The sequence below is a fragment of the Excalfactoria chinensis genome, chromosome 2 (genome assembly GCF_039878825.1).
Source record: "Excalfactoria chinensis isolate bCotChi1 chromosome 2, bCotChi1.hap2, whole genome shotgun sequence".
NCBI lineage: Eukaryota > Metazoa > Chordata > Aves > Galliformes > Phasianidae > Excalfactoria > Excalfactoria chinensis.
This window is the reverse complement of record NC_092826.1, coordinates 109,161,916-109,175,544: the sequence shown is the minus strand read 5'-3', so window position 1 is coordinate 109,175,544 and position 13,629 is coordinate 109,161,916. Positions and strand designations below refer to the sequence as shown.

The window sequence follows — 13,629 nt, the reverse complement described above, 5'->3', positions numbered from 1 at the left end:
GTTCATGTTTTCAGTGGATTGGTGGTTTGAAAAAAGGTTGACAATTAAAGCAACCTGACATTTCATTTCATTCCAGCATCTCTCTTGTTTTGAACTATGAAAGTCATTGCTTATTTAAATATAACCACTGATACCATCATGTAATAAACTGATGTGCATTAAAGAGCACCATTCAGAAATTTAGTTGCGAAACAAAATAAGTCCTTCCAAGTATTTCTGGCAGCACCCACAATTCACAGAGAGATGGGAAAGCAGACAGAAGAGGTTCTGTCTTACCTAAATATATTTGTGGAACACCAGGGGCTGAGATTTTCTGGGCAATATTGTTTACTGTTGTTGTATTTCTTCATTTTCAGTTTTCCTGAAATGCAGTATTTCCAGCAAGAGAATGTGAGGAAAATTCTTACAGATGTTCTGTTCTGCTATGCCAGAGAAAATGAGCAGTTGCTTTATAAACAGGTAATGAAAATATAGTACAGGTGGCATTCATTTACTCAACATTTTCTGTATGGTTTGACAATAATGTAGTTCTGTTGTATCTGAAGTTGTATCCTAATGCTATAGTAATCAAAGAGCTGCTTGTCAGCTGTACAGTAAGAAAAGTAACATTGAATAACATATGCTTTTTCCTCATAAGGCAGTCCTTCAAATTGTTTTCTTTAAGGTTTCTTAGTCATCTAACTTCAAAATCCTTCATAAACAACATCCTCTGCTTCAATGATGGCAAAACAAAAAGAATAAGAACAAGCTTTCTGTGCTTAGGTTGAAAGAGAAGGTATGCACCAGCATTAGAAATGGCACCGAATAAACAAAAACAAACAAAAAAACCTAATAAGGGACTTCTGAAATGTAATCAAAACAGTATTTTAAGTTCTTCCTTTAAGTGGTAGTGCTATGATAATTAAAAGATAGCTGTGCAGCAAGCAAATACAGCAAGCAGCCAATAAATGTCTATTGATATCTAAGGGTGCTAACACGTATCACTTTTATGGCATTGCCGCAAGAGATTGCTCACAATATTTTGGTCGAAATGTTAAAGGTAGCCTTTAAAACTTCACCGAATATACATCCAGATGGGAGGAGAAGAAATTTAATGTTTTTTTCTGAATGTTTGGAAGTGAATATGAGCTGGATACTAAATTAATGTAGCAAGACCGTACGCAAAATTATAGATGTAGGTATATTTGTATTTGTTTCCCCAGGCTGTTATCTGTGGGGAGAGAGTATGGACTGTCAAACTGAAGGATAGTGTGTGCATGGACAAAGACGAAACTGTAGACCAGCAAGCTTTAGATAGGACAAAATCTTAAGTAAATGTGAAGACTTTCATAACACACTGTATGCTCTCCGGCATGGTCTGTGACCATCCTGTCCCTAGCCAGGAAATTAGTTGTGATTCATGACATGACCTACACGTATGAGTTGAAGGAACAGTTACTTATATCAAAAATCAAACATATAGCTATCAAACATATTGAATCTCCATCAACTAGTTACTTTTCATGTTTGACAGACTGTGAGCAAGGAAAAGTCATGCATAATAATAAGAAAAATGAGATTAGTGAGCTGTGTTTTGAAGGGCGCTGTTACAGGAAACGTTTCAGCAGTATTCAGCCTCCTCTTTCTAGTGAATATAGGCTAGAGTACTGATGATGGGAAAATGGGAGAACACATTCTGGCTAATGTAGTCTATCATTTATTGAACAAGAAGTATTATTTTACTCTTTGATATGACTTAAAAGGACTTAATTACCCTCTGTTCATATTGAAAATCCTCTTGATCCCTCACCAAGAAATAATACCTTCCTACATAAGGATGGAATATTTAGCCAGATCAAAATTTGAAAAAAGAAAGCCCTGAGTTTCATCACAAGCTGTTAAAGCTATTATTTTCTACTAGGTGACACCCCGTTTAACATAGACCATATTGTTAATAGTTATGGGATTTTATTGAATTAATGAGACTGTTATCATGTAGTAGAATGTCTTGCTGAGTTAATTGAAACTGCAGAGATTATATAAATGGTATTAATGAACTTTGACTGCCTGATGCCTCAGCTTTAATAAAGACTGCTTGGTGGGCTAAATGAACATAGGCAGATAAAAGAACAGGTTCAATTTTGCAAGCCTACAGGCTGTTGACAAAGAAAACTTCTTTACCTCTGTTTTCAACTGGTGTTCATTGCATCACTAATGCAGTAATTTCAGGAAGGTGTTGCTACAGGACTACTACATTTTACCATCTTTAAAGTGCAGGAAAAAGATGAAATAAATTTGGATTATGAAAACTTGTGTATTTATTATCTCTGAAGTGATTTGTTGTATCATCCAAGTCTTATGTTGCTGTGTGAAGTCCACAAAATAGCAAATGGTTGTGGTTTTCCTCTTTTTATGAACATGTCACTTTTGTTACATGCTTTCTCTTTTTCTTGTTTCATTCTAAAGGGCCCTTTCTTTTACAGTTGATGAGCTTGTGTTGGTAACAATCCTGCTTTTTTGTCCACAAGTTCTTCTCTTTTAGATATCATTTATTTAATGATAATCGGTATCCCTCTAAGAATTAGCTAATAGTAAATGGAATTTGTGGTGGTAACAGGATATATCTTTTTCTCTTTTTTCAAATATCTATGCAGTAGTCAGCCTTCCTGGCCTGCCAGTTTGCTTGGTTGCTTTTACCACTTACTGCGATGAAGTCAATTAAATCGAAGCATAGTGTATTTTCTTGAAGATAACAGAAGTTCATCAGTAAAGGATGGCTTCCAAGATGCTCTCTCTGCAATAAACAGAATACAAAGCCCAAATTCTGAATTTTGTTTTTGTATTCAGTACTGGTCCTGCTATTCTCTATGAGAATTCCTCTCTTGCACTTGTATGACCACTTGCAAGAGATATATTTGCGATCATCATTGTGACATTGACAATAGATGACAACTTATGTCCGTTAACGTCTGTTTCTCTTCCAAATATTTGGAAAAAGTTCTAGTTCCTAGAGAATTTGCATTTCTATGAAGGGAACTAAAATTCACAATATTTTATAGAAATAAATACATAGCACCAGTATATATTCTTAGAAGAATCAGTGTTTGCTTAATATGCATATATGCATAAAAGTTGTCTTTGTAGTAGGCTTTGTGGATTTTGACCAGCACAGAAAAGAAATTTATTTGATGGAGAAAGAGGCATTTCTGTCCCTAGTCAAATGGAATAGAATGTTGTGAAACTGCATTAGAGATTTTAAAGACAGAATCCTCACTGGTATCATTGAATTTTTAAATAGCAGCTGTAAATACATTTAAAGAGAATAGTATATTGTACTTGAGAATGAATAAAGCTTACCATTAACACTCTTCTGTAAGACTGATGCCAAATTTCTGGTCATAGTCACTCTGAAAAGAAATAGGGACAATTAAGCTTAATCACTAGGCTGACCATTATTCACTCATGATTTGATTGACCTTAGGGAAGTCAATATAATTTTGAAATGCATTGATTCACTTTTCATAGTAGAAGTGCCGTATTTCTGGTTTTCTTTCTAAACTGCGTTACGAAATCAATATTTTGTTGCAGCTGGGAAGTGTCATAAAATTATCTGAGCTCTGTCAACTTATTTATTAACACTAAAGAGTTTTAGTAAACTGCAGCATTGAAAAAATATGTGTATGCATATTACATCGGTGGCTTTTCTTGCCAAGATAAAAATCTCTAAACATTTGAAGTATTCTTGTAACTGAAAGATCAGAGGTATCTTTTTGAAATCCTGATATTTCATCATCTGTTTGTTTTGTTTTTGTTGTATGTGGGCAGCCACATTAGGATTCTGCTTTATTATATAGTTGATACATTATTATGTTGGAAGAATGTATGATGTGCTTTTATCTTTTATAACTAATTCTTATTTTATGTCCTCTTTCTTTTTCTTCGACTTCTGTGTTTACAGCTTAGGTGGTAGTTTTATTAAATAGTCAAGTTTTTGGCATTTCTATTTCTCTTATTTCATTTTAGTATGTGAAGTTGAATAAAAGAGTAGACGTGGAGCTGTTAATTATCTGAGGTCTGTGAATATGTGTGGAAGTACACCTCATGTTATCAACAGTTTATTTAAGTATTTTTGCCATTTCTATTTATCTTCTAATCGTGGGTCTATCTCCCTGTCTGTCCTGTTTTTTTCTTGATACCACCATAAGACTTTCAGAAAACATAAGCTCTCAGTTTGTTATCTGAACTATATTTTGTTATCTGTATATTTTGTTATCTGTATATTTTGTTATCTGAACTATATATTGTTGTGTTTGGGAATTTTATATCAGCTTCTGAAATCAAGTGGGTACATGAGAATCTTTGGTTTCATCTTTTTGTTGTTTGTTTGTATGTTTGTTTGTTTGTTTTTCAATTGAATTTCTATTTAGCCTTCATCTTTTGAAGAAGTCCCTAAAGGCTCAGAAATCAGAAGGGGAAAAAAAACTATTCTTTGGTAGACTTTCTGATTTTAGCTTTGCCTTGTGGCTGTTGTGGCAGCCTTACAGTTGAAGCCATGTGAGCAGCTGTGTCAGTACTGAAGAAATGGAAATTTTCCTAGGATTTCAGCTGACAGCACAGAAAGATATTTACATCACCACCACCACCTCTTTTTTTTCCTCATTACTGACAAAAATTGGAATTTCCTCTTACAAACAAATAAGATTCACTAGCATGCATTAGAGATGGATGGATAGATATGGTAGAGAATGGTCTTCCACATCTGTCTGAGCCCTGATCTCTCAGATCAGTTTGAATTGCTTAAGGAAAATCTTTAATATTTTCAGTAAAAGTCAAAGGGTATTTTTATGGTACTGGATCTGCCTAATATGTATAATGCTTGCTTTAAATATTACATGTCAAATCACAGTTCTACAGCTGAGACCTGTTGGGAGAGTATTCCTAGAATTCTAATCATAAGCTCTTTAACTGAGATCTTAATAACATGCAGAGATACTGCCCCAGCATGAAGCTCAGAGAATCCCAACAAACCAAAAAAAGTGAGATTTGCTGAGATTCTGGCTGTGGTAGAGGCACAAACCAAGAACATAGCAAATACAGGAAGAGCCAGTCTCAGAATCCAAAAGTTCCAGACAATGTAATGGAACAGTTCCAGGCCTCCTACACATTGTGTTAATAACGTTATCGAGTGAAGCCCAATTATAAATGTTGTGATTTGTCCTTACTGCAGATCTTTGTACTGTAGATCATGATTGTAATTAACATAAATAAAATTTATATTTATGAATATAGATCTTGGAGGAAATTGCCAGGTGTAGGGTTGCCTGCCATTGCCAATTTGTTGTCTGTTGTGTTGGAAAAAGGGAGAATAACTTGCTTTCTCATATTTTAGAAGAGTAAACACTTGGATTTAATCAGTATTAAAAATAAAAATAATTGTATGTGAAACCATTTTATAAAAAATATTAATTGTCATGTTTTTAGTTCATCTGCACCTAGCGTTTTTGGCTGCTTGATGCTGTGCATTATGAACATTAATGAAAAGCCTTACTACACTTTTGCATCTTTTTGTGTTTAGGGTATGCATGAACTCTTAGCTCCCATTGTCTTTATCCTGCATTGTGACCACCAAGCTTTTTCACATGCCAGTGAAGCTGCACAACCAAGGCAAGCATACTGTTTTATTCATAAAGTATTAAATATTTTTCTTCTTTTAATAAAATACATAAAGTTTGCTGTACTAGAACTTATCGATATGTGTTCTTTAATTTAATTAAGCCAGGAAAAGCTTAGCTTAGTTTTTTCACTGCAGATAGAAAGTGGAGTACAAAAATAGTCTTAGAATGCACACATTAACAACTTTCTTTCCTTAACTTTTAGAAGACAAAATAATCAATTTAAATTAGTTGCTGTGATTGCTATTTTTTACAGTACCTGCAATATTTTAGCTGCAATACCTGATCATGGTTTGCATTAAGTTTAGGTACTGTTTCTCCATTTCAATCAAGCCATGTGTGCACATATTTATTCACTTATGTATAAAGTGCTACATCACATATGCTTGTCTGCTAACCAAATGTAGATACTTTTTTTTCTTCCTTCATATGTAAACCTTTAAAGAAAGCCAACAAAACAAAGCACTGATTTCCTGCTTGAATCGTTTGAGATATTTGTTCTAATTCTTTACATTTGTCTTTTTCTGTCATTACCTAAAGAATCTACTGGAATAGAAAAAACAGTTTAATTACTTGTGCTATTTAATATTGCACCCCATAATCTGATTGTCCAAACGTAGTACAGTACAAGGATACAGTTTATCTACACATATGTGTTTTATTCAGTATATGTCTCCAGATATCCTGAAATTACCTAGAGAATGCTCTTCAGTGCAAAGTAACTCAAAATTACCATGTGTTATGCATTCTGTTCCACTGCCATTGAAAAAGTAGAGCTACACAGCAAAGTAGATGGAAAAGAGGTGCTGTCACTGATTAATTGCTGTTAAAGTACAATAAAATACAGGCTATTAAAACAAAATAAATTAATGTTTTGATACTGCGTATTTGACCAGTAACCATTTTTTTGTTTGTTTGTTTTGGACAAACAGTGATAGATTGTGCAGCAATCAATTATTCTAGATCAAGCATACTCAAATAATACATTGTGACATTCAGTAATTTGTTATTTGGAATAATTAGATGGTTACTTCATTGTAGTGCAGACAAGGCAGCTAATTTGTTTTTGATCTTTATAAAAAGGAAAGACTTCATTTGTTCAATGGAGTTGCTCTTTTTAATTAAAAAGGCTAGTTTTCTCATTTGCTCTTTATATGAAAGTTGGCTTATAAATACATAATATTACATGCAGAACACTGACCAAAAATAAACATTCACATTTAGATTGTTCACTGTTGATTTTTTCAGTGAGGAAATGAAAGTTCTTTTGAATCCCGAATATCTGGAACACGATGCCTAGTAAGTTTAAACAACTTCCTTTACATTTAATTTACTCTTATTTGTAATACATTATTTAACACCACGTTTCTGGATTTTCCCCTTTCAGTGCAATGTTCACACGTCTTATGAAGACTGCAGAGCACTGGTTTTCAACTTTCGAGCATGACAGTCAGAAGGTAAATATTACTTTAAAAAGTACTGTTTAAATTCTTAAGCAAATGTGGTTTTTCATGTGATTGAAGTAATTTGAAGATGATAATGTATTTTCTCTTAAAGTGACTTTTTTTCTCTTCACCATCTCCTTTTGCTGATGATTTTCTTTCCCTTCCTTTTTTTTCTTCTTGGCCTGAGCATGTTCTAAGGGAGTGTCTGTGCCCTTAGATCACGTGTAGCATTTCACTGTAGTTAGTATGCTTCTTCTTTTCACTGAAAACCTTTTTCTATGTATAGTTCTACAGAACTTTTGTTTTCTATTTTTTTTCCAGCTCTCTCTGAACTCTTTGCAGGGCCATCTAGTCCGTGCCTGTAACCATTTTTCATGTATGGCAGATTAAACAATTATTTATGTCCATTTTGCCTCAGTCAGGTGCTTGAAATTTTCTTCGATTACATTTTTTCCACTGTCACATCACACCTGCAAGAGGAAGGAGAATGTGACCAGATTCACGGAAATTCTCTTTCCCTTTTTGTACATCTCTTCTTTAACCCTGAAAAATGATTTTTTTGCTGGAGTGTAGATAGAAGACTCTAGCGAAACATCCACATTAAAGGTGTCCAACAATTTCAGTGTATTATATACAAAAAGAGTTAGCCTCCAAACTCAGTACCAGCTTGATTTACTTCATTTTTCACTGAAACCGTGGTGCAAGTAAAGTCAATGAAAAAAGCACTAAGAATTTGGTCATTTTCTGATACCTACATCTGAGCACAAAAAATATACTTGCAAACTGTAATTAGAATGTACTAGTTCTGTAGCTGGTTTGGTCTGTCAGCTGAAGTACAAGATAGTTGCCCAAGTATTATTTAAAGACTTCTTTTGTATTCAAATTTTTAAATGTATTTGAATATATATTTTTCACAACATGGATTGTTGGTATTGTAAGTCCAAGAAGGTATACCTGCTATAGTGAGTAATTCAGGCAGGCTTGTTAGTAACAATGGACAAGAAAAATGATGAGATACTCAGCAACTTTTTTTGCCTCAGTATTCATTGGCAGCTGCTCTTTACACACCTTGAGCAAATGGGCTGGAAGGTGAGAAAGGCTGTAAGTGAAGATCGGGTTTGTGACCACCTGAGGAACCTGAAAATCTGTTAAGTCCATGGGTCCCAATGAGATACATCCCAGAGTCCTAGGGGAATTGGCTGACATAGTCGTCAGTGGTCAGGTGAAGTCCCCGGCAACAGGAAAAAAAGCAATATAGCACCCATTTTTAAGACAGGTAGAAAGTATGATCTACAGCCTGTCAGCCTCAGCTCTGTGCCAGTGAAGGTCATGGTCCTGGAAGCTATGCTAAGGCACATGGAAGACAGGGAGGTAATATAAAATAACTGGCTTGGCTTCATGAAGGGCACGTCCTACCTGACCAACTTGTTGGCCTTCTGTGGTTGCATAACTGCGTAAGTGAACAAGGGAGTAGCCTCTAACGTCATCTATCTGACTTCATTAAGGCTTTTACGGTACCCAAATTGGAAAGATATGGATTTGATAGGTGGACTGTTTGATGGACAAGGAACTGGTTGCAAGATTGTACCTAGAGAGTGGTGGTCAGTGGCTCGGTGTCTGGATGGAGATAAGTGATGAGTTATGTCCCTCAGGGGTCAGTTCTGGGAATGGTGCTCTTCAGCATCTACAGCAGTGACATCAGCAGTGGGATTGAGTGTACTCTCTGCAAGTTTGCAGATGACACCAAGTTGTGAGGTGCAGCTGGCACACCTGAGAGACAAGATGCCATTCAGACAGTTCTAGACAGGCAAGAAGTGGGCCAGTGTGAATCTCACGAGGTTCAATAAATTCAAATGCAAAGACTTGCACCTGGGTCATGGCAAGCCCTGCTATCAGTACAAGCTGGCAGATGTAAGGATAGAGCACAGTCCTGCTATAAAGGACCTGGGGGTACAGGTGGATGGCAGCTGCACATGAGCCAGCAATGTGCCCTCACAACCCAGAAAGCCAACCATATCCTGGGCTGCATCAAAAGAAGTCTGTCCAGCTGGTCAAGGGAGGTGACCCCTCACTTCTCCACTGCACTGGTGTTCCTGTTCATTGGAGGAGAGTTGGACTAGATAACCTTTAAAACTCTTCCAGCTCAAACAATTCTGATTTCATTATTCTCTATTTACAGCTATAGATTACCATTTGGATTTAGTTTTTACATAACTTTCAGTAACTACAGATAAAGCATATGAGATACAAATTTTATGAACTTATTACATAGTCACTTTTATTCTAACAACAAAGCTGTGAGATGCTTCTCAGTGCATAGCTTTTCAGAATGCAGTATATTCAAACATATCTGTTCCAATTTCTGTCACAGAAGTGGTGAAGTCTGAGGCTGAATTTTGTTCCAGGAAATAACTAGGTCAGCTTACAGATTTATGGTGCTTGGGTAGAAGGTGAAAGTTTACATTGCCCTTTCTAGTCCTTTCGTGGCATAAAAAATTAACAGTGCAAAGCACATGGATTAATATCTAGTTGTTTGTTCTTGTTCTTTGCAAACATGCATAATCTTTAATAATCCTTTCTTGAACGTATTTTTACAATCGTGACTTTGTGGATTGGCTACGTAATAAAGTCTGAGTCTTCACAAATGAAGCAATGAAAGCATGTGCTCTGAGATACGTGTTACATTTTATAGCCTCTAACAGTTGGTTTCATTACTCCCAATTGCCATTAGAGGAGCTTCTCCAGCTAAGGCATTCCCTAGTGGTTAATGAGTAAAATCTGTCCACATTTTATACTTGCGCTATGTCCTAGCTTCTCTTTACAACTGTAGCATTTGTTTCCTAAATGCATGAATATATAAGTTGTATTAATATCAAATACCAGCCTTTCCAATTCATGTTCTGTTAGGTAATGTTCTGTGTCAGGATTTGATGATTCTGTTCCTAATACTTAATCTAAAGTTTTCAGTTTCATTTCACAGCTATCCATACTTAAACTGTTAAAAGTCTTGTAAACAGCACATCAAATCTCTGCGCTGTCCTTCTTTTTGTCTTTTTATTGTGAACTGCATTCCTTTGGGAATGATGGTTTATGTTTAATGGTAGCAGTAGATGGCAAAACCTGTGTAAGGTTTGCCAAGACTTAGAAACTAACAAGAGGAAAAGAAGTGTTTTGTCATGGTAATAAGTAGTGAGTGTGTGTGGGCACAGATTCTGAATTTTAGGCAGAGATAATGCAAGTCTTGTCTAGTTAAGCATTCTGATGGATTAATTGTATTGGTTATTTGAGCATCTTTTTCTTTGGGCTGTGTCTTTCATATAAGCTTGATGTGATCTTTTGGAGCAATTTCAGTTGTCTAAATTTATCATCATTTTCTCAAAAAAACTGCACGAGAGGAGGTAACAAACTTCTCTTATGGACTCTAGTCATTCACCAGATATCTTCATGGTGTGCCCCAAATCACGAGGCACAGACAGACTGTGCACTGATTATTGACTGCAACTTCTGCCCACAGAGGTTGTCATGCTTTGAAGATTGCTGTTAACGGAGTTAATTTCTGTGGTTCTAATGAACTGCATTTTGATGGATACCATTTACTTACTCCGTGCTTTTAAAAATGGCAAGCCAGCATATATTATTTGATGTTTTTAACCATGTTGATAGCCACACAGCAGTGTCCACGCTGAATTATGCACAAATGTTGCAAGTTACAAATAACTTCTTTTTTGGCACTCACCGTTAGGAGGAAGTGTGCATTAGTTTTGATAATCTGAACCTTTTGGCACTCAAGTCTGTCTTCTAATTTTGTAAAGATGGCTATAAACCCACAGACAACTAATGGTGTAAAAACTGATTCAGGTAACTACCTACTCTTGCTTTAAAACATCTATTAGTTTGAATGATTCTAATGTTAAGATTGCTAGATAAGAATTTATGCCTATAAAACTTTTACAGTGCAGGCCATCAGACTTCTGCATGGTCAAGCTGAAGTTAAATTCAACTAGAAAAAACAAAAATAACGTACACAACACAGATGGATGTCAACTGATAGAACATGCACAGTCTGAATACATGCAGTTCCAGGCTTTTATGACTTGTTTCAAAGTGGGTATGTTTATGCAGAAGGTCACAGTAGACTAGCACGCTATCATCTGACCAAGAAAATAATAAAATGGGTCTGAAGCAATATTAAGAAATGGCCATACAGTGTGGATAAGCAGAAATCAGAGTAAAAATAATTTGGCAGCTTGCTTCTAATTGATTACTTCAAATGATGAACACAGGGGCATCGACAGTGGAATAAGGAAATTTTTCTGCCTCTATCTACTTCCTATGGATTCTCAGATTCACTGTGTACCTTTACTCAACTTCAATGCTGGCTCATTTCTTAAAGTTGTGTTAGTGGAAAGATACTAAAAGCTACCTGTCATCACTGTCAGTTGGACTTGATCTTAGAAGTCTTTTCCATCCTTTATGATTCTATGACTGCATGATCATGCAATTATATAATTGGCATTTTGTGCAGAGGTTCCACAGAATATTGGCCCAGCTGCTCACAGGCCTCCGTGGCCCCAAGGCACCAGCCTGTTGCTCACACCAACTATTTCTATCTCTCTTCTCCACTTAGAAGAGTGTTTAGATCCATTCTGCCTCCAAAGAGGTGAAAATATTTGATCACTTCTGTCTGCATTCAGAGGAGAGTATCGCTGGCCTCTTCCCCTTAGTGACTAGTACCACTAGTTTCTAATGCTCTTTCATGAGTCAACACTCTTCTCACTTTCCTCACTTCTTAGGAAAGGAAAAAGAAATCCTTTTTTTCCAACTCAAAGATTTATTTAATAATCATCACAGACTCATGTTTGTGTCCTCTGCATGTTTTCTGACTTATGTGCTAAATTTGGTGAATATATTTTATTTGGATGCGAGATTGCTCTTTTCTGAAGGTCATTCCTCCAGTATTTCTTCAAGCATTTATTCAAATATACTTACTTCACTTGCCTCCATGATTCACATATTCTAAGTTTTATTTATAAATTTTATATTTAAAAATAAATATTAAAATGTATATAATTTTTTATTCACATATTTTAAATTTCTCTTTGGCAGGACATAAAAGTTTTTCAATGAATCAGTCTCATCACAGTGAGCTTTGTTTGACAGACTGTGAGGGAGCTTTGGCCAAGTTATTTGCTAGGGAACCTGAGTGGAATATCTCTCAATACTACAACAGCATTGCAAAACCACTGCACTGTAATAGACTGATCACTCCCTTTGCTGAAATGTCATAGCAAAGCGACAATGATGCAGATGTTAAGATACAATTTATAATTTATCAGATCCTTAACTAAAAGTATTTTACCTGAAATCAGTGTTCAGCATCACACACTATTTTCTGCACTCAAAAATGGAATAATTAAGAGCAAAAATTTCAAGCAAAGGAGATCAACAAAAACCCATTTCTGTAAGCTATTTGATAGAAATTATTAGATGTTAAGTGTCTATTTGATTATTAAACCACGTTATAAATAATTGTGAAAATGTGTACTGCTCTTTTCTCTTAAAATGCTGATGGACTGAGAACAGGATTGAAGAGGGGACTATATCCATAAGAAACAACTTTGGGGATAGTTAATACAACAGAAAGAAAAACATTTTTTGTTATCAAGAGTTAAAATAATGTAGTCTTCACTGAACTGAACCAAGTGAATACATCTTTCAACAGTTGTAGCAGCAATTAGGTCTTTTTATAATATTAACCCTTTGGCCTTGATAATTCTTCTCTATCAGTATAATGAGCAAAAGTATATGAAAACAAGAACTGTTTTTAAAATGAAGCTTTCAGTTCTGAGCACCATCATTACAAATTGAAATAAAATCTTTGTGAAATCTTCTTAATCTTCTTACTATTCCAATCTTCTTTCATCTGTAACTTTAGCATTGTTCCTAACAGGTTAATTCTTCATTTCCCTTTCCCCTATCTTTCTCTTGAAATGTCTGATTTATTTTTTTTTTAATTAATTTTTTTTTTTTTTTTTTGCTTCTCACCCACCTTTTCACATGTTTCCTATTCAGGATGCTTATGTTCCAGTAGTTTTCTTCCTCTGTTTTCACCTGCGTCTGTCATCTTACAGATTGTGACATAGTTAGCACAACCTTTGCATCCAGCCAGCTGCATTCTTATCCCTGAGTTCATCTTACTGTTCTATTTCTTTTTGGTTTTAAGGATTTTCAAATCCTTTATTAAAGATGTTTATACATTGAGATATAACCACATGATTTTATGTGTAAGGATAACCCATTTTGAAAGGTTATTTTAAAAATAAGTTATTTGCTGTTTGAATGCAAATTAGTGTCCTCTGAGGGCATATATTCTCTACAAAGTTACTATTCATCTGTATTTCTCTGGACTGACAAGTACTACTTATATTAAAGCCAATTATTCTGGCTGTCAAGACTTTATCGACATGTGAAAAGTAAAGCATGTACATAAACTTGACTTGGAGAGTGAGGGGCTGAAATGCCCAGGGAGGAGA

At 35.3% G+C, this 13,629-nt stretch overlaps 1 protein-coding gene across 4 annotated transcripts in view; it reads left to right on the top strand.

Moving 5' to 3' along the window:
* Positions 1 to 13,629, top strand: part of TBC1D5 (TBC1 domain family member 5) — a 293,172-nt gene that overhangs the window by 166,616 nt on the left and 112,927 nt on the right. For all 4 annotated transcript variants that reach the window (XM_072328750.1, XM_072328747.1, XM_072328749.1 and 1 more), the window contains exons 10-13: positions 357 to 459; positions 5,555 to 5,643; positions 6,900 to 6,950; positions 7,039 to 7,108. In XM_072328750.1, the coding sequence (XP_072184851.1) occupies positions 357 to 459; positions 5,555 to 5,643; positions 6,900 to 6,950; positions 7,039 to 7,108 (313 nt within the window). The remainder of the gene's footprint in view (positions 1 to 356; positions 460 to 5,554; positions 5,644 to 6,899; positions 6,951 to 7,038; positions 7,109 to 13,629) is intronic.